The following is a 21,350-nucleotide window of genomic DNA, read 5'->3' as shown; positions in this document are numbered from 1 at the left end:
CATCTCTCTAGCTTCATATGTGTTTCTCTACAATGAACATGCATTACTTGTATGGTTCTTGAAACCGCTCTCGCAATATATATGTGTGTATGCACATATATGTGTATATACATGTATATTGTATTACAACTACATTTTTGTCCATTTTGTAAATTTAAACATATTGTCGGAAAAAAATAACTGCCATCTGTACCATAAACTAGCTGTTGAGAAATCATTAAATTATATTTGCTTTGGTAATATAATATCCGAGCTAAAAAGGCAAAAAAAATATTTGGAATAGAGACTATGTTCCCCATGAGTCTTTCTAGCAGAAGTTGAGATTTGCACTAAGAATCAGGACAGAAACTTGAGTAACATTAGAGTAGAACAGTTAGCCATAGATGCTTGCTTGTTTAATCCCGTTTTACAGTATTATCTCTTTCTACCGCCGCTTGCATTTTCTTCTTCCTTCTTCATCACTACTACAGGACAAGGATGAGTTTGAGGCTGTGAGACGAGAAAAGGCCAGTTCAAGTAGGTGCTGTCTAATGAGCAACAGAACTCCAACCTTAGGAATCTGGAGACGAGGTCTTGAGTAGAGGGAGTAATCCAGTGCAAGAGAGATGTTTTCTGTCCCTGAACAGCATTACATAAAGACAAGAACGCCCTCCAGACATTGGGAAATGAAATACCCTGTGTGTTTGAAAGGAAATTACATGCATAGTATTGGGAATTTTTTTTAAGGAAATCACCCTTGAATATATTTGAGGCTGAACCATTAGTAAAAATATTTGGATGACTCCCTCCATGTGTCCAAGAAAAATCCAGTCACAGTTTGCTATGGTGTGTGCCGAGTGATGGCCAGCTGCAAGGTTCCAGTGATAAAAGCAGCTTTCTCAGCACACCACAGTGGCTCACGCCAAGTGTGGGTGTGGGGCTGGCTCGGGGAATGGAGACAGTATCAATAAAGGGAGCTGGACGCTAAACACAACGAAGTATGTCTCCTATAAAACTCACTCACTACCTGGTGTCCTTATTCAAGTGCTGCTGCTTCTTCACACACCCGTATCATACCATGAAGTGATGGTCTAGGATGTTATAGATGTCAGGCAAGTGAGCTCATCTGACACAATGCCTCAGTGACTCATGCTCATGCCTCATACTCTAGATTGTCACCAGCCTTGAAATATTTGAATGCTATAATATCAAGGTGTGCAGAACGATCTCAAGAGCAACTATTATGGGCTATTTGGCTTTGTAGAGACTCGGGATGTATCATTCCATGGAGTCCTTGCATGGGCTCCACAAATAGTGTCATTACAGTAGTCTTACAGATGAGAGATCTGAAGTGCAGAGGTGACTGTTTTCCAGACTCTCATGTCTCAGAAGTAGTAGAGGTAGAGTTTGATAATTTGGCTTACCACACTTTAAGGCTTCCTTCCTTCCTCTCTCCCTCACTCCCTCCTTCCCCTCTTCTCCTCCCTTCCTTTTCTTCTTCCTTCTTTTTTTCCTCTCTTCAATTCTTTTCCCCTCTCCTCCTTTTTATGCCCCTTCTTTCTGTTCTTCATCTCTCCTTTCTTTCTCCCTCCCTTCCTTAAGTCTTATCTATCTTTTCTCCTTTTCCCTTCCCTCCTTCATCCTGTGTCTTTTGTCTTTGTTTTGTGGTCTGTTTTATATATTTTTTTTTCTTTCATTTCCAGTCTCTGCCCTCTAATAATAATGCTGAATTCTTGTCCAGGCCCAGGTCTATTCCCTAGAGATACACTAGTGTATAGGATAACTCTGGGCCATGGTGAGTGCAGAATTCTTATGCGGAGAGGTAATAAGCAAGTTGGCAAGGGAATAGGAGGATTGCAGAATTCACTGCTTGCTTACAAAGATGATGCAAACTGGTGGCATATAAAGACACTTGAGTAGAGATGGGGACCCTTTTCATATTAGGGGTTGACAGAGAGTAGATCTGAATGGTGACGGTGAATGGGGCTCCATGAGGAGGTCTGAAAATTGACATGGAGTGGGGGTGGGGTAAAGTACCAGCCAGTCAGAAAAAGGACCACACAAAGGTTTGGTGTGACACCTATAAATCCTGAACAAAGCTGACAAGTATAAGCTTATACTTTTAGATCATCTTAGATGCAAAGTGAAGTATTAGGGGAACAGGATTTGGGGGTCAGAGTGCAACTGAGAAGCAGTGTTGTCCGGGCAGAGAGTGGCAGAAACGGATGCAGGTGGACAGAACAAATAGTACCAAATCTTAGCTCTGCAGATAATGTCCCCTCCTTGCCGAAGGTTAGGAGGCCAAGCCAATCCACAGACCTCTGTCTGCTGTGCAGAGGAACTAGGAACTTTTATCCACACTGCCTAGGATGAAGGAATAATTATAAATGCAAGCTTCAACATGGGGGAAAGCAAACACGCTGAACCTTTGCAACAAGTGGGGACTTATCACCCATTCGTGAGCCCCTAGGCAGTGGGCCAGTCTCACAAATGGAATCAGCATATGTAGACCAGGCTTTTAAAAAGAGAGTTGGCAAGAAAACACTTTGTTTCCTGCTTCATCTTTACGTAGTGCCTTGTGACATGTGTAGTTTTGATCAATAGATATTTAATGGGGTTTTATTTTTGAAAAAAGAAAAAGAAAGAAGAGGCTATTCAACTCTGGAACATCCCTGAACTAGAGCAATGGATGTCCAGGCAGTCACCTGCAAGAGACTCTGTGTGAAACTCCAAGGTAGAAATGACCTGGAGGAGGAAAGTTAGAACCGAAGCATACCGTCTCCTCAGGACAAAACACTTGATTATCATCACATCAGGACTTGGCCTCTGTGGGGCCCTGTCTGCCTCACTTCTTGCTTCTCTTTCACAGACTCCACCTCATGGCAAAGACCTCCAGCAAGTGGACAGTCCCCAAAGTCCAGAACTCCTCTGCCAGGACTCACCTCTCAGGGAACCTTGTGGACTTAGCCATAGTGACTAAAGTCATCTGTGGGCTGGAGCTCCATGTACGCAGCTGCCTACCCTACTGCTCCTTTTGCAAGGGACTTTAAATTCATGTCAGCTCCAGGAGCCAGGTCTGGCGGCACACACCTTTAATTCCCAAACTCAGGAAGCAGAGGCAGATGGATCTCTGTGAGTTTGAGGTCAGCCTGTTCTAAACAGTGAGTTCCAGGATAGTAGAACTACATACTGAGCTCTTGTCTCAAAAAAAAATCATTAAAACAGAATTTTCCTCAAATATGATTTCCTTACAGTCACAAACTTTCCAGTAATCAGTAGCATCATTTAAAAAAATGTTATCTATTCCACAAGCCTCATTCCTAATACTCCTCAGAGGCATCCCTAATATTGCTGCTTTCCTACTGATGCCCATCCATCACCTTGCCACATCTCACAGACCACTACTTGCCTCCTCACCAGTGGCATCCCCGTTCCACTCTCTCGTTTCCATCACTTAGTGACCACTTCACTGACCTCCTCAGAACCAGTCTGTCTTAGGGTTTCTACTGTTGTGACTAAAGATCATAGTCAAAGTCAACTTGTGATGAAAGGGCTTATTTGAGCTTATACTTTGAGAAACAACAGTTTCTCGTTTAGGTAAATCAGGTCAGGAACTAACAGCAGGAACCTCGAGGCAGGAACTGAGGCAGAGGCTATAGAGGGATGCCAATTACTGGCTTGCTCATTATGACCCATTCTGCCTACTTCCTTACACAGCTCAGGACCTCTGCTCAGGAGTAGTGCTCCTGTGTAGGCTGAGTCTGCCAGCTTCAGCCATTAATCAAGAAAATGCCCTGTAGTGTTTTTAGCAGGCAATCTGGATGGACACATTTTCTAAGTTGAGGTCCGTCTTCCCAGATAAATCTAGCTTGTATCAAGTTGACAAAAAGCTATCTAGCAAGTTGCCTTTGCTGATATACAGCTATGTGACCTTGAAGTTTCATCCTTTGACTGGGATTATAATACAGATTGCCTAATAAAATTTTGTGAGTTTTCAGTTGGTAAACAGAAGGGAGACACTTTAAACAGTAGCTAGTATGCCACAGCTATAGTAATCACATTACTGCTCTTCACCACATCTCAAAATTATCTCCATCTTCAAGAAAGCCTCTAGCTCACGTCTACCTTTGAGAGTAGAAAGGGATAAGTCCTTTAAAGGCACCAGCTGGAAAAGCCCCATGAAGGCATACCTCGTTGACCACAGCAAAATTCCCTTAACCACACCTATCTACTAGGGTCACAAAATCTTGCTAAAATTTGGAATTCTGTTGCTAAGAATGAAAGATGGAATAGTAGTTATTACAACTGGCAGTGTGGGCAATGTAGCCTTAGTTAGATGACAAAAGGGTGGAATGTGAGAGTTTAGAAAGGCTTCCTTGAACCAGTGACATGACTGGCAGTGTATCGCTTTTCCTAGAGTGCTGAGAACAAACATATGCTTGTCCTAGATATGGACCAAATGGTAGGTCTAAGCATCCATTTCAGTAGATCCCAGCTTGGAGAACTCTTGAGTTTACTGGAATTACTTTCAAGATCACAGGTGATATCAAGGCAGCTGCATCAGCAAAAGCCCACCCCAGCGTGGGTGTGAACTCACAAAAGCTGTATCCATGACTACTCTGTATGAGTTGTAGACTGTTCAACATGTCTGAGAGGTGTCTCCTCTCTCCAGCAGCTGTTTACTTCCATAACTTTGGAGAGAAGACTTGTATATCTTCTCAATTTCAATGTTGTCAGTGAACTTCCTAAGATTTTGAGTTGTTTATTTCCCAGGCCTCATGATTCTATCTCCTGCCTCGTGGAGGGAATTTTCATTCTGGAGGAAGATGCCATGTAACACCTGGAGGAGTATGTATTTTTCAGGCTCAGAAGAAGGGTTCTAGGATAAGAGAAGAGCATGTGTGAATGTCTGTGACGACGGAAGACATGTAATACCTATCATGGTGCATCAAATACACAGTTACGTGCTGAAGACTTTGGTGGACTCCATTTAGACACTTCCATAAGGAACAGGAAGGGCCAAGATTTTTCACTCTGCTTTCCTCATATGGCTGATGTTCATGTGGCATGGTGTGTTAGGTCCCCAACGTCTTCCAGGCAATTGGGTTGGTGCTAATTCTGTTTAATCTTCATGAGAAACTGCTATGAGCCTGCCATTGCATCAAAGGTTGGGAGACAAGAGAGACTGGACTTTGAACATGAGCATTTAGGGGCTGGGTGACTGCTGACTGTTAGGACACTGAGCTGCAGTTAATTTCAGTTATCAGCTTGACACAGCCTAGAGTAATCTGAGAAGGAAGTCTTGTCTGAGTGATTTCTCATATCAGATTGGCCTGTGGGAATGTCTGTGGGGAGTCTTTCTTGATTGTTAGTTGACAGAGGATAAGACAGGCAAACCAAATGTGGGTGGTGCCACTCCCTGGGCAGGTGGTACTGAGATGTCTTAAGAAAACTAGCTAAGCTGGACACTGAGTGAGCCAGCCAACAACATTTTTCCTCAGCTGCTTCTTCAGTTCCTTTCCTGCCTTCCATCAATGCTGCACACTGACCTGTAGCCTGAAATAAGCTCTTCTCTCCCTAACTTGTTCTTAGTTAGGGTGTTTTATTAGAGCAACAGAATGGAATCAGAACAGTGAGCTTGGGGAGATACTTGGCTATTCTAAATACTGTATCTTTCCCAATCTGTGAATGGAAACTGATATTAATATCTGACCCAAATAAAGGTGAAAAAGATAGAGCTGCCATTTAGACAAGCCTCTGACCTCAGGAGAATGTCATATAAACCAGTCTGTCACCATTTTTGCTGTCACTTCCTCTTCATCATCATCCCCTCCTCTCTTGGTAGACACAGTGTGAATCTTTTTGTGTGCCAGTATGATGACTCATAGGAAGTCCCTCCTACATCCAGACTCCCCTGCTAACGTGCAGGCCCACAGCAAGCCATGCTCAACACAGTGGCTCCATGGGAAGCATCCTCCATGGTGTGGAAAGAGTCAGGTCTCTCCATGGCCCTATGAAAAAGAGATGCTACGACCTTTGCCTGATGTATATTTGTGGGCAGGAAGACTATGGTACATGTACAGAAGTGTATATATGCCATAAAGAATCCAAGAGGTTCCTGTTTGATATAGAAAAAAAATGTTTTTCTTCTCTTTTCTTCAGTATATGGTAGTAGAAAATGGAGATAAAGGCAGTTCCCTTAGTTTTCTTGCCCCAGTTTTAACCCTGGTGTGTCTAGTGATGAGGCTTCTGGTTTTCCAAGGAGGGTGCTATTCACAAGGGCAAGAATGCTGGGTGTTGACACAGGCTAGTTCTCATCTCTACTGTTGGAAGGGGTAACAAGGGATAGAGATGTAAAATATAATTTATCTGGCAAGTAGTTATTACTTAGAACTAAACAGAAAAATGAAATGAGACCTTAAGAGGTTATTGTGTGCAGGTCTATTTCCCTGATCTTGGCCTATAGTATGGGTTGCTAATGGACTATGACATTCTTTCCAGTGGACCTCAGACATCAGAGTCCTCAACACTGCCTGAAGGCAGTTGTTAAATAGGCAGTCAGAGTTGTTCTTGAGTCAAACATACTGGAGAGCTAAGATCTGGCCCATCCTCCAACTATAGTCTGATCCCACTCCTCTTTTCCTTAATATATGAGCCCACTAGCCAAAGACCAGAGAGCACTGACCTTGGATGTCCAGTAAGATGCTGAGGCAGACCTAGTTTTCTACTGATCTAGCTTCCAGCGCGAGGCTCTGCATGTTACTCGTGAATGCTAGTGACCAATGCCGGGGAATGCCCACTCCCATGTAGCATCTGTGGCTACAGATGAATTGGTCTAAATCTGTCATGTTCTATTCTGAAACTTCTTCCTGGGAGCCAACGTGCTTGGGGCCTGGTAAGCTGTAATTTACGTAGTTTACGCTCCAATGGGAAAGCTGCTTTTTGCTCTCATGAGTTATTTTTTGAGGCAAGTTCATGTTTTGTGGAGAGTTTGAGGCTAGTCTTAAACTGAGGACATCACCACAAAGGCCTACTCTTTTATTTTCCTTCCCAGGGTTTCTTCTTATGTGCTTAAGTGGGTGACTCTTTCAGATGCTTGTTTCCTGTCTAAACCAGATGAAATTTCATGAAAGAAGAAAAGGCAGCTCCTGTCAGTGGCCAGTAAACCCCACAGCCTCTCTGGGACTCCATGTGGACATTTATTTGTTATTTTTCAGGCCTCTGTTCATTTCATGGCATAAATGCGAGAAAGTTTTCACCCCATGGTGCTTGTGTCCCAGGTTTCTTTTCCATTGCATTAAGATGTGTGATACTTATTTTATTTTGTGTGGTTGTAAAGGGTGGTTAGGTGGATCATGGTACCTGTCTGGGAGTCAGAGGACAACTGCTGAAAGTAGTTTCAGTTTTCCTTTTTCAAGGGGGTCCTGGGGATTAGACTCAGGTCATCAGCCTTGGCAGCAGGCATTTTTCCTGCTGAGCCATCTTGCCAGCCTGTCCTGATACACCTTTTTTTCCCCTAAACTCTTGCGAGGTCTATTTTCTTGTAGCTATAGCCCCATCAAGAAGGAAGTAATCACAAATATATGCTCCAGCTCTTCTTTAACAGGGACAACAGTTTGGGAGAAATGTTGGAATCAGAGTGGTGAGGATTTCCTCATGTGCTTTTCTGCAAACAGTCTCATTTTCATTGGCAAGATATGTCTCAAGTCCTTTTCTTTGGCTTAATCCCTTGGGACTCAGGCTAGTTTGATGGGAATCCTAATTTTCATGCACACAGAAGACAGCCTTCCTCTCAAGGTGAAAGGAAGCATGAAGACAGAATGCTAAGGAGGGACCCTAGCTGCTGGGTCTCACTCCACTGTCTTGCATCGTTTCCAACTTTTGGAATTAGTCTAGAGAGATGGTGAGAGTCTGCAGGGACAATTTAAATGTCTTAAAGGTCTATATTCATTGTGGATTGAGACTGTACAGTCTCCAGCTACCATTTATGAACCATGGGGCACCTCTAGCTTCCACTTTATTTTTACTTGGTGATTAGATGTGCTTGGCATTGGCTCATGAGATTTAATGGGATAACACAGATAAAGGGGTTTAACTGTAGTAGCTGGTGGCAATTTTACCCTCAAAAAATATGTTAGTCTATGTGATGGAAAGTAGAGTCTGCCTAGTGATGTAATTCCTACTAGGAGTATTGATTACAGAGGTAATGTTAATCCCCTCCTAGATAGGAACATGCTTTTCAAAGGACTACCTGTAAAATGGCAGCTGCAGGACAGTGGCATGAAACTAGAGTTTTAACATGAGGAAACAGACAAATATAGACCATGTATTTGGTTCATCTTTTTCTGTACACCTATTAATTTCAGCTCCTTACTTGTACCATTGGTGAAACTGTTGTGTCTTATTTTATGGACTGACTGACTATTTTCTCATTGTTCTGAGTATATCCCCTTTATTTTACATGTACAAATCTGTCTTATCCTCCCTTAACCACCCATAAAAGGAATAGTTAATACACTGCAAAGCAAGGAAAATTGCCCTTAAAAACATAACATTCTTCTGACAATCTTACCCTTCTGGATAGCAGGAGTTCTCTGCTTTGGTGTTGTTGTACTATGGGCTGAGTAAGTCTTTGTTGTGGGTTCTCACGTGTTATCCCACACACAGGGGTTGTCCTGCATGTTAGAGTGTCTTTCATCATGCCTAGCCTCTACCCACTTGAAGTCAACAGCCCTTCTTTCTAGCTTTCCACTCCTTGTAGCTGTTAAAACAACCTCCAGAAAGCCCTTCTCCTGGCGAAAGAACTCCCAGCTTGTAAGGCCTGTATGAGGAAGGAGGTGGGCATGGAACTCTGTCCTTGGACATCTGGATAGAAGCGCTGCAGCTCTCAGCTCTACAGAAGGTTGCAACACTGCTTTAGTTGTGGACATTCCCAAATTATTGCTGCAAAACCGCCAGAGTGTCTGTTGGTGGCACAAATTAGGACAGCACATTGAATAACCAGTGCTTATGGCTTAAACGTGAAAAGTGCCTGAGATTGATCTTACTTCTTTTATTGTCCTCTTTGTTTTGGTTTTTGCAGTTGCCAGTGGCAACATGATGATGTTTTGCAGTTACCTTTGTATATAACACTTATTTTCTTTCTGTTTGTCTTTCTCCCCGTTCTTCAGCTCCCTCAGGCTCAAAAGGTAATCTCTTCTCTGTCCCATCCAAGTCATTCCCTCAGCTCATAGTCATGCATGTCCACACGGTGCTGTGCATTTGACTCCAATCATGACCAGTGAAAGGATTTCCTCCCATCAAGTCACAAGCTAAAGTGAGACAGGAGCACAGAGAGCCTCAGACTGTGTTCTCCCCACCCCACCCTGCCACATTAGTGCTACCATGGCCTGGGTAGGCCTGCTCAAGGCCAGGGCTTAGACAGTGAGTCCATACCAAGTGTTTTCCTAAGAATTGCAAAAAAAAATGTAGGTCAAGAGTAAGTTGGAAACCACTTTTCAGAGACAACATTCCGGGCTTTCCCGGGATGATCTCCCAGGAAGAATTACAATGCAGATAATTTGCAAAGCCTAGTGAGCAAGCTTAAATTCTGGACCACTGACTGGACTCTCTGAAATTCCCATGGGTTTCATTAATTACAAAAGTAGTTCCTGGGCTGGAGAAATCACTGAGAGGTTAAAAACACTGGCTGCTCTTCCAAAGGACCTAGGTCCAATTCCCAGACCATACATGGAGGCTAATAGTCATTTCTAACTTCAGTTCCAGGAGATATGATGCCCTCTTCTGGCTGTGTCTGGCACTGCATGCACACATTCATGTAGGCAAAACATAAAAATAAAATAAAAATAAATAAAATTTCAAAAAGTAGTTATTTTTCTTGTCTATGGTCTGTAATATCCAGAGAATGTTAGAGCAGAGTCCATGCCAAGGGCCAGACCCTTTCACTGGTCTTCATTGTGTATCAGACATGATCTCTGTCTATCATCTAGAATGTTCTCTGTCCAAAAAGATTCCATGTGGTTTCAGTGATGGCTTTGCCTTGTTGTTCCCTTGGCATGCTGTTGTATCCTAAGGATAGTTATGGTATTTAAAAAAAAAATGTCACGCCATGCCTGCTGCATTATTCTCGTGTATTTCACAAACACAAGCAAGCCTTCCGGAAGACAGCAGCTTCTGGAGACCAGATGTGGGTTAGTTTCATTTCAAGAGTTAAGGTATGGCGCCTGCATGAAACTTAGGCAGCATCTTGAGATGTCTATGTCAGAACAGGATGCTTTGGGTCCTCCTCATCGAGATAGCGCACAACTGTTGTACAAAAGACAGTCTGTTCAGACCATATGGACAACCAGAGGCTTAGAAATCATTACACAGTTACTCAGATATATTTGAGATATTTAAACAAGGCTAGACATGCTGGTGTGTGACTTGGCTCATGGCAATGTTTGATTACACTTCAGTGCCATCACATAAGGACTGAACACTTCATTAAAAGTTCACGTAATCCAGGATAGCAACGGCTTCCAGAGTAAATATATGGTCGGCATCTAGATTGTTTGGAAAGCTTGATATCTTTGATAGGACATGTTTTCTTAATGTCCCACATTTGAAAACAAATATATTTTAGAAAGAGACTTAACATAACAGAAATGGGCCTACTTTACCTCACTGGCATTTAGTCAATTCCACTGGTCCATATACAAAAACATTCTTGTAGAAGATTCCTCAAGAACTGGAGGTGCCGTGGAATTTTAAAACAAAGTCCAGACAAACCAAGGCAGATGGCGATAAGAACAATGTTGCCAGGGTTGCGGGCTCTGTGATTCTCCACGGCGCTTACTTCATTGCATTCATCCCTTCTTCTATCGTTTAAAGACTCTCCTCACATGCTCTGAACGTGGGATATGCTACTGTGATCACAGAGCCAAGTGTAGGAAGCTTCTTGAGTTGCTTGCTCAATTCTTCCACTGTCTCCACCAGATGGCAGACAGTCCCAAGGCCTTCTCCTGTAGCTTTGTCTAGGGGGAAGAGTTCTGCTTCCTGCTCTCAGCATGTTGTCTTATTTTGTTTGCCTACTAGAACAGCGAAGGTACTGAAAAGGTTGTGTATGGTAAGATTCGAGAACATTGAAATGGAATTCTGCCCAGTAAGCAGTTTATTAGAAAAGTGAATGGCCATTGACAAAGAAAGGCAACAGCTTGATGGGTCCTCGGAAGAGAGTGGCAGGGTCTCTGAAGAGAGGAATCAAGAGTCCATGTGGTGGAACGATGTTCCTTCTTACACCTTTCTGAGGATAGGAGAGGTATCACAGGCCGTGCCTACAGCCAGGCTCTCTGACTCCTAGGCAAGAGGCAGGTGAGGGGTTTGGGAGTGGGATGTGTTGGTGTAAAGTCAATTCTCCAGGTGAGAGTCCTTGGCCCAGGGCAACTTGCTGGCATTCATAGAGTAGAGTTTCAGTAGGGTGCCTGGGCGTGTGTAAAAAGGAAGGCTTGCTGCGAGGGACTGTGGTCTGTGCGGCAGCTGGATTCTAACATCACATTCTTACGATTCATACCTTAAAAACCACATGAAGAGTTCTATTTCATATGGTTTCATAATTCTGGGGACAGTTTCTGTAAAACACCCAACTCTGGAGAAACCCTTTGTGTGTGTATAAGCCTCAGTTCTGTGAGCTGCAGGGTTTTGAGGGGAGTATCCTATTGATTGGAGTGTCCTCTCTACCCAACTGTCTCCATTCCCCCCTGTTCATTTTCCTTCCTGTCCCTAGAGTTGTATCCCTAGATACTTTTGCTGGGAGGAAGGGGTTCTTGTAAGCCTCAGTTTCTTTCAGATGTCCAGCTCACTTCTGGGCCAATGAAGGGATATATATGCTAGTTTTCTTCCTAGGCTTCTATGATAGTGGGTGTCTTCCCAAGCTTTCCCAGGCTCCTGGGGCACATTGTTATTTAATGAGAAGTCAGGCTGCTTTTACAGTTTTGCTATGAGCCTGATTTTTCTCCCTCTGTGGAGGTAGCTTATGCAAGACACTTACAGCATGTAGAGTCTTTTGTGTGCTCCCTGACACCCCAAGGCTCATCAATGGAGCATTTATGTGCAAGGTGGTGGTCTGGGGTGTTGCATGTGGTATATGGCCCTGGCTCAAAGCTTAACAGGCAGAAATGACAAAAGACACCAACAGGCATGCAGCATTTCCAGTCCGTGATTAGCCGCTCTGCAGTTCTGGGCTACACCTGCTCCAAATAGTTAAAATGGAGACTGAGTCTGGAACACCAACAAAGGGAAGATGCTCGGGGTTCATTATCTTGAGAGCTGCCTTCCCTTCCAGGCACTGTTGACATTGCCCATTGGTTTTGCCATCATGGACATGGCTATAATGAAATATTTGCCCGGAAGTTTGTTGTTGTGTGAGTGAAGGGAAGCAGACCAGCCGCTATGTCTGGCCCTGTCTTCTGATGAGGTCATGAACATACATTGGACCATATGGCAACTACATTTGTACTGCTTTTATTAGAATGTGTGTTGGTATCATCTACAACTGTTTTCTCTCTAAATAGTTGCGTCTCTGTAAACATGCTTGTTTTAATCTCTTGGCTTGTCTACAACTAAAAATGCTCATTTGGGTGCTTTTCCTGTAGTAGACATTAATGATGGTTGTTCCTAAGTTATGATTTTCATGATTTCAACACTGAGGGTCTTCCGATATGCCTCCTGGTTTGCCTCTTCCAGACGATCATGACAATTTTCCAGAATAGGAATTGAATAAAAAAAATGATTGATTGATTTTGCCTGTAACTGTTAAGCACCTCCAAGGTAACATTTGGCTTTATAAATTCTAATCATTGATATAACTTTGGTGCAGCAGCATCTGTTAATAAGCCCAAAGAATGTTTATCATTTTTACAAAATATATAATCCATGAATCTTTGGATCTAGGGATGTCTCACACATTCAATCCCATGGGTCTTTTCTCACTGGGTCAAAACTGAACCAGTTTGCCTAGTGGAACTCCAGGGAAAGAGATCCACTCAAACAAGGCTTGCCTTTGAAAACTTTTATTTTCTTCTACACAGTACTTCTTTACTTCTGGGGAAAAAAAAATAGACGAGGTTTTCATTTTCTAATGATCACAATGAAATCAGCCGAAGCTGTTTCTAACTGTCCATTCAGGCTGTTGAACAGAAGGCCCTTCATTCTGCTGGGTTCTGCTTGTAGAAATTGCATGGCAGTTGTTCAGTGTGCTTGATTTAATCAGTGTATCTTGACCTTGAGTGTCTAGTCAGATATACTTAAACTTGACCATTTGTGTGGGTTACCTTGTCCAGACACTAATATGTCTGATCCTTCATTTATACATATTCAGAATTCACCACAAACTATTTCTTGACAGTTTCCTGGGTGCTCTGCCTTGCCTGGCAGTGTATTAGTTAATTCAGCCTGAGAATTCTGAAAAGGCATAGCAATTTTCTCCAAACCATAGTTAAAGCAAATCACATCTCTAATCCTGTTTGGAACAGCAATTGATGCATTCAGGGCTGCACAGTATGGCAAAATGATCCCAGTTTAATGGCCCAACCGTGTGTTTTGTTTCCTGTTAGGAATAGCTTAACTTGCCTTCTTGAACAAACACAGCAGGGTTCAAGATCTGTTGTTCTGTGCCTGCTGTGATATTCTGTGCTGCTTAACTTGTATGAGGGACTGCATAAATTAACTTCTTAAATGGAGGTCCAGTTTGGGTCTTTCTCTTAGGATAAACTGTTTTATTAATCTCCTCATACCCCAAGGTAAATGAAGCCCTGAATCCCTTTGCACTTTCTTTATGTTATATTTGGGGGAATAAATAAAAGCATTAATTTATCTAAAGGTTTTCTTTTATTATGTTTCAGGGGATTACTTTTATTCAATTATATAAATCAAACCTGCTTATCTTTCTTTTCCCTCCCTCCCTTCCTGCCTTCTTCCCTTCCTCCCCTTCTCTAGCTCCCCCTCCTCTTTGCTTCCCTTTTCTTCCCTTCCCTTTTTTCCTTCCCTCCCTTTCCTTTTTTTCTTCCCTTTCTTCCTCTCTCTCTCCTTCTCTCTCTCTCCCTCCCTACCTTCCTGCCTTCCCTTCATTTCTTTACTCATCTTATTCTTTAGGCACAAAGTTGAGGAGGTAAAACGTGGTTCACTTTCTTTCTCAGTGTAATTGACTCTCAGCAATTGCCAAACATTGCCTGTCCTTCTGTACCACTCTTGGGCTCTGTACTTTGAACTGTTGAATTAACTGCAACAGAACATAGAAAAAATAAAGTTTGCAAAGCTGCTCTTTGGTACAATGGCAGGCCTGATGAGTTCAGTGCCCATGGTGGCTGCTTGCAAGCTATGCAGATGAAGTAATGGCCATAGTGGAGATTTGTTAACTAACTGCTTACCGTTGCTTCTGGCTTTTTCCTCTGCTTGCTTTTCATGTGAATATTTATCATTTACTTTGATAACCCTGTTCCCGTCCAAATCATTTACTACTTTATAGGGACATAGCTCTGTCTGAAAGATGATGATAGTAGCCCTGTGGACTAGTCTGTTATGGAATCTTGTTTGTAAGATGACTGAAATAGAAATAGAGTAGGGACAGGCCCTGTGGCCACTGAGATATGGAAGTCTAGGTGATAAATTATGTTATTCAACTATGGTGTTCACGAATATTTTGTGTGTCTGTAGTAACCCATGCAGGCAGGCAGCACTAACAATGAAGAGGAAGAGAACCTAACAAATCTCACATTGAAGTGCATGTTGGCTGATGCCTGTCCTGTGCCCTTGTCCTATCCTATGTTTGATAACTATGAATGCAGGGCATGCAGATTCGAAGTACATCATCTCCTTCTGTGCATATTTGCATACTCCTCTGGTCCTAGCATCTAGGAGGCTGAGACAGAAGGATTGCTGTGAGTTCTAGGTAACCCAGACTAGTCAGCAGGACTCTGTCCCCCAAACCCCTACAAACAAGACAAAAACAAAGAAAAAAAATGAACCCCTATAAAAACAAGGATAACCATATCTTCATTCTTCCCCTCTCCTTTCTACCCTGGGCCCTGGGCATGTTGGGTAAGCCTTTTATCACTGAGCTGTAGTACGCCCCAGTCCCCTTTATAAGTCTTTTATTTTGAGACAGGGTCTTACTCTCTAGCTCAGGTTGGCCTTGAAAGTAAGATCCTCCTGCCTAGCTGAGTTTATGATCCTGTGCTACCAGACCCTGCTACTACTTGCATTTTTTTACCAAAACTAAATTATCTCTCAATGTTAGGCAACATTACACTATGTGTTTCCTTGTGGATTTTGTCCGATTTTCATACTTATGTGAATATTTGAAGTGTTTATGTACTACTTTGAGAATCAAACTTTTTTTTTAAAAGTAAAAGCCAGAGTTTTAATAAAGATACACGTTAAAAAGCACTTTAACATTTGTACTATTATACATGTAAACATTGCCAAGTGTGTCAAAATATTTTACACTTGCACACAATGATCTCATAATCTTTTTCTTTTCAGATTCTATCTTAAACTGGTCTGTGACTTACTATTTTATTTATGGGAAAGAAGAGCCAAAGACATTAAAAAATAGGAAAATAGCTACAAAGTTATTAAACATATAAAGATAGAACATTAAGAGCGTTGAAAATTAAGTTAAAATAAAAGGTTAATAGTGGCTATTTCCTGGTTGTAGGGAAACAAGGATTTATTTGTTTTCCCCTTAATATATTTGTATGTTTTCAATCTTACACAATAAATAGTATTTTTATAAGGTAATAATTATATTCATACTAATATACTAATTATTTTACTTTTTGGTGTGCTGTATTTGTGGTATATATACACACGTGTGCGTATGTGTGTACATGAGAGGGAGATAGAAAGAGAGAGAGTTGGAGGCTGTTGATCATCTTCTTCTTGCTCTCTGCTGCCTTACTCTTTTGAAGCAAGGTTGCTAATGGACCTAGACTAGTTGACCAGTTAACACCCAGATCCTCCTGTCCCTGCCCCCTAACCTGATGGTTACAGGCACACTGGCCATGCCCAGCTTTTTAGCATGGCTGCTATGGATTTTAAACCCAGGTCCTCATGCTTGCAGAACAAGTTCTCTTACCATCCAAGGTATCTCCCCATCCCCTGCATTGCTTATAATACATTAGATGGGATAAGACTGACAAAAGTTAACCTAACATTTCAATTTAGCTTTCTTCAAAAGAAAAGGAAAGGGTGAAAATAATAAACTCTGAAGATACAATGCTTCATGGAAGAGACTCAGAAGGGTCATAAACAGTCAGTCAAACAACTGAACAATTCTAAAAGTATCTGTTTGTTAGGAATCCTTATTTCTGGCTAGAAAGAGAAGCCATTTACTAAGATAGTCAACTTAAGGCCTAGTTCATAGTTCATGCTTAGAGGAAGACTGAGCTGAACCCAGGCAGGCATCTCATTACATTCTGGGGGTCGTTCCCTCTCTCCTTTCTGGTTCTCTTGTTCCGGTCTTATGCCTCTGAGTCAGGGGAAGAGCCACTTGCGTGAAAGGCATGGAAATAAAGTCAAGTTTGCCGCTTGTAAAATGATCTAATATGGTAGTGCTCCTTGCTGTGCTCACCGTGAGATGAGTGCAGAAGAATCTACTCTTGCTGCAACGGTGGGCACCCTGCCTTCTGCTTCAAGATATAGGTTCCCGCTCTGTGGGAAGAGCAATGGTGGCCTAAAATACATTTCCTTGGGTCCAGGGCACATTATCTTTCTCACTGCCATCTTTGAGTAGGATGAGGTAGTCACAGTCTATAGGACTTACTGTGGTCTATGCTTAGCAGTTGCCCAGCGCCCAGCTTCCCAAGATCTACACTAGATGTTAGATCTAAAGCTGACCTCTGAGGGAGTCATAGTACTGGAGATAACTCCAGATACACCCTACCTCGTTTAATGTCACTTGGTTTTTATTTTTTAAAGGTAAGCACTAGAACTAGGTAAGTATAAATCCCCCTCCCCTCCAAACAATTCAAGAATTGATTTAAAATCCATAATTTCTCAAGACTTTTGGGTCACCAACTTAGCTTTTAGTGTCTACATTTAGTGCCTAATTTTAAGAATTCTCACTTCTTTAAGGAATGTGGATGTCTTCTGTTCATTTCCATCTAGCACAGTGATGAAATGTGACCCTTTAGAGATCCTGAGTGAAGTCGCCTCTATTCAACAGGAGAAAGTGTCATTTCCTTGGAAAGTCGAAAAACAACTGAGCGTAGACAACATCCTTTTCATGCTCGCACCATGCAGAAATGCAGACACCTCTTCTTCTGTATGAAAAAGAACGTACAGTGGGGAGAGAAACTAACTTTGTGACTTGGGACAGGAACATCATGGCAATGTCATGCCGTCACCAATAGGGTGCATTTGATGGGACATCTCCAGATGCACAGAATTCTGGCTTCTTGCTTCCAGGTGCGATTCTGAGGGTTGTTTTTATTGGTGCACATGAAATCCTGAACCCCAAACACTGGATTATGTTTGAAGTCTCTTCTATGTGATGATAGGCTTGGAACCCACCACATAATTTACTAGTTATATTTTCTGAAAAAGTAGTTTGTAATCTGCAGTTTTTGGTTCGCTAGGCTATGGAAGCTGTGCCATTTGAAGGACCACTATATGGAGTGTCTTAATGAAATGATTAAACCACCAGAATATATGTATTTAAGTAAGGAATGTATTTTTTCTCACTGCATTAAAGAGAGGATATTCAAGGACCATTCTCATATGAATGCAAATAAAAATCAATACAATTCAGTGATTGGTTTGAAAATCATAACTGAAAGCTTATATAAAATCAGTGTATGCCAGTTATTATAATCTGCCATCGCTGATTCTATTAAGAGGACATTTATTATATGGCAGACAAACCTTATGAAGGCCCCATGGATTGCAGAGAAAGCACCAACTATTCGCTCATAGGCATAGCCTACCCGCATCATTTGGAATAATTTTTGATATAAAATAAATCAATTTTATTGACAGAATCCACCATATTTTATTACAGATCTAGTTGTCTGTCAGTTGAGTCTGGCCATTGTTCAGCTGCCTGATAATTTTCCCAATTATTTTATTTACTTCTTGGGCCCCTAGAAGCTACGGATATAGGTAGCTCAGTCTCATGAAAAAAAAAAATGACTATGGGTGAGCTGCAGACTCCATGCCAAAAGATTCAACTGAAAGACACTTTGGGGGATACTGGGGAATTGTGCAATTCCATAAAGCCATGCTCTGAAGTTCAAAAACAAAAGCTAGATGTTTATCTAATCCCAATTAACTCGGAGGCTTTGGAGGAAACTCAACCAAGTTTCATGAGGTAGAATAATGTCAGGCGAGGACTAATGCCATGCTATGGCTTTACTTTTTCCAGAAATGACTCAAAGACTTGAACCACTGGCTGACTCATGGGCTTTTGCTGGGATTGCACGCACCCCTATTTGCCCAAGCCTGGGATGCATTAGGTGATTTAGAGGCTGGGTTTCACCACTAAAGCAGTTATCCTTCCTCCCAGGCTTCCTTCAAATGCTTCCCTATTGTTTGCAACACCCCAACCTCCCTTAACAATTATAAGTGACCGTTTACTGCCCCTGTTGTTTCCTGACCCATGGCTAGCTCTGAGACCCATGATGTTCTGTCAAAGGACAAAGAAGAAATACTCTTTTTAAAAAATTAAGTGACTCAAATGGAGAGACCACATTCAAATCCATTAGAGTAATGGAAAAGGGACTTACAAGCATCTCTCTTGACCTGGAATGGCCCTTGTGGGGTTAGCTTCATGTCAGGGGTGTCACATACTATGCTTAGAGCTTTGCTGATGAGTCTACTTAATCATTCCAGAACTCTTATGGGCTACTTATGTTTTAAGGCTGTGTTATTAGCTGCCTCTTTTGCTGTGTTCTAAGTTCCTGAAGGCAAGACTGGACATTTTACACCTCCAAAAAGCAATTCTGCTAACAGAATACTTTGCACTTGGTCTCTAGAAGCATACAGGCTAGGTCTAAAACTTCCACCCTGTCCACTTCTGATTATCTGAGCTTTGCTTTCATCATATGTTGAATGGACATAGATAGTTTACAAGGGGTGTGACAGGGTTAGATTTAAGACCACCTAGATTTAAAGCAATGCGGTGGATGTGCACAGATAGATACATAGATAATGGGAGAAGTGGGGGGAATAGAAGCTGGGAGGGAACAATGGTTGGATAAGCACACCGATTCAAGAGACTGAAAATGAGTCCGGATGTTGATACAGGTCTGTCTGCTTGAAGTCACAGTGTTCAACAAAGCTGGCTTTAAAATTTAAGTCATTTCCTTTATCACTGTGGCCCAGGCTAGACAGCCTGCATTGTCTGCTCCTCAGGCTAACCACACTGATGGCAGAGCAATGCAAACAGGCATGGAGAAGGAGGGTGAGCATCTTGTCCTAGGCCTGCTGTTAACTCCGCATGTCTCCTTCCCTCTCTGAGCCTCCTGTACAAAGTAAACAAAGGGATGATGTTGGCATAGATTCATTCAAGGATCGTTTGCTGAGCACTTCTTGTATATTAGGCTTTCTGCTAAAAGCTTGAAGGAAGGAGAGACTTTTCCCCCTTCTCTTTCTGCTCTTAGAGTTCACAGGCTATACACAATTTCCCGTGTCTCTTCCAGCCATCGTGTCCAGAGACTTAGCTGTATTAACAGTTTGCATAGATTTGGGCCTAGATGGTATCTTTGGTTGTAGAGTAAATATGATTATCTTTGTAGTGGAGTTTAAGGACATCTGGTTCCCATTTCCACTTAGTTAGGGAAGGTTTTATGGAGGAAGCCACGTTTCAGGGGGTCTTTAAACAAGGGGAAGGTTTTGTCCCTGGGCCCCAAAGCTCCAACTGTTGGCTGTATTTTCAGGCATCTATTTGGGAGGTGTCTAAACCACGTTTGTGAAATTATGAATGTTTGGCCACAACAGGGGGTTGGTTGTATGTCAGGCTCATCATGAATATTGGCCCAAATCCAGGGCTCCGTGATCATCCCCATTGTCATCATTCCTGGGCACTCTGGAAATAAGCAGGTCACTCCTAATAAACAAACAAAGCAGTCTCCAAGACAGCTTTCAGATATGTTAATCAGATGTTAATCAGTAGTGTTCTCTTGACCACCGATTTATTTATAGATGTGTTCCTGGTCAAAGACAGCATGCTGATGCTATTGAAATGTTTGCTTATAAACTATATTCTCTACTTAATGGCTTTTATCTTAGAATCACTGGGAAAGAGAAACAGCATCAACATTTTCCTAAATAATACCTAATTTTTTTTTTTTTACAAGAGTGATTCTAGATTTTTCTTAAAGACGTTCCAACCCTCATTCAGCATTATCATTCACAAAGTTGTCTTTAGGTTTTTAAAAGGAGAAAGAAAACAAACAACTTCAGAAATCCAGTTTATACAAGACACAGCTAAAGTTCAAAGATGGTACTGTGCTTGCTTTTGTTTTTAGACAATGTGGGCTACAGCAAGGTCTCATCAGAATTCAGCATCTCCCATGCAAGTAACAGTGATTCAGTTTCAAAAAAAAACCCAGAAACTGTCTTAGACAAAAGGAAATTAACATTTAAGTAGCATTCTTACGGGTTGAAAGACTGTAATTTACCAAGACAATCAAGGGTAGAATAAGAGGAAACATTACTTAAAGTTTATTTATTTCATATTTACTTCTTAGTCTTCCATTTTCATTTTGCAAAAGCCTTATAATATTTAGAATTCAGGCATCTTGCAAAAATGTTGAAAAATGTGCTGTACAACAGAAATCTAAACAGAGTTTGGTGTTCTTAATTGTCAGCTCTGGAAGAATCAGCTTTTTAAGAAAGAAAATAGCTGCCTTTTTATGTGCCTCACTGTGAAGATGATTCAAAACACTAATAGTCAAGGACAGTATGCTGAACCTAGACTATGAAAGCTGTATTCTGATGACATTTTCAGTATCAGTGTGTCACCAAGGTGGCTGTAACAGGTTTTTTAATCTTTGTGTAAAAAGGGATTTAAACCAAGGACTTGGGACTTACTATTATTGCTTTAAATAATTCATTTTTAGTTTGGCAGCATTAACTTTCACAGTAGGTATATGCTGCAAAGTGCTTTTATTTATACAGTTTTCTATATAGGAGGGCTTCTTCTCAGGGAAGGCATCCTCGCTGTTCAAACCTTCAGTCATACAGACAAGAACTCAGAAAAACATGTGCATACTCACCATTCAGACTTAAGATTTGGAATTGTAATATCTACTTCAGAGTTTTGTTTGTCTGTTTGTTTGTTTATTTATTTATTTATTTATTTATTTATTTATTTATTTATTTATTTATTTATT

The 21,350-nt window shown here is 41.6% G+C and overlaps 1 protein-coding gene across 3 annotated transcripts in view; it reads left to right on the top strand.

The window, feature by feature from the left end:
* The window catches only part of Cacna2d3 (calcium voltage-gated channel auxiliary subunit alpha2delta 3), an 818,761-nt gene that overhangs the window by 586,281 nt on the left and 211,130 nt on the right, over positions 1–21,350 (top strand). For 2 of the 3 annotated variants that reach the window (XM_055612383.1, XM_055612381.1), the window contains exon 14: positions 9,150–9,167. The exons of the other annotated variant lie outside the window; for it this stretch is intronic. In XM_055612383.1, coding sequence (XP_055468358.1) covers positions 9,150–9,167 — 18 coding nt within the window. The remainder of the gene's footprint in view (positions 1–9,149; positions 9,168–21,350) is intronic. 3 annotated transcript variants of the gene reach the window in all.

Source organism: Psammomys obesus, unplaced genomic scaffold, assembly GCF_907164565.1.
Source record: "Psammomys obesus unplaced genomic scaffold, mPsaObe1.curated_primary_1811, whole genome shotgun sequence".
Lineage (NCBI taxonomy): Eukaryota > Metazoa > Chordata > Mammalia > Rodentia > Muridae > Psammomys > Psammomys obesus.
This window is presented reverse-complemented; position numbering and strand designations above follow the sequence as displayed.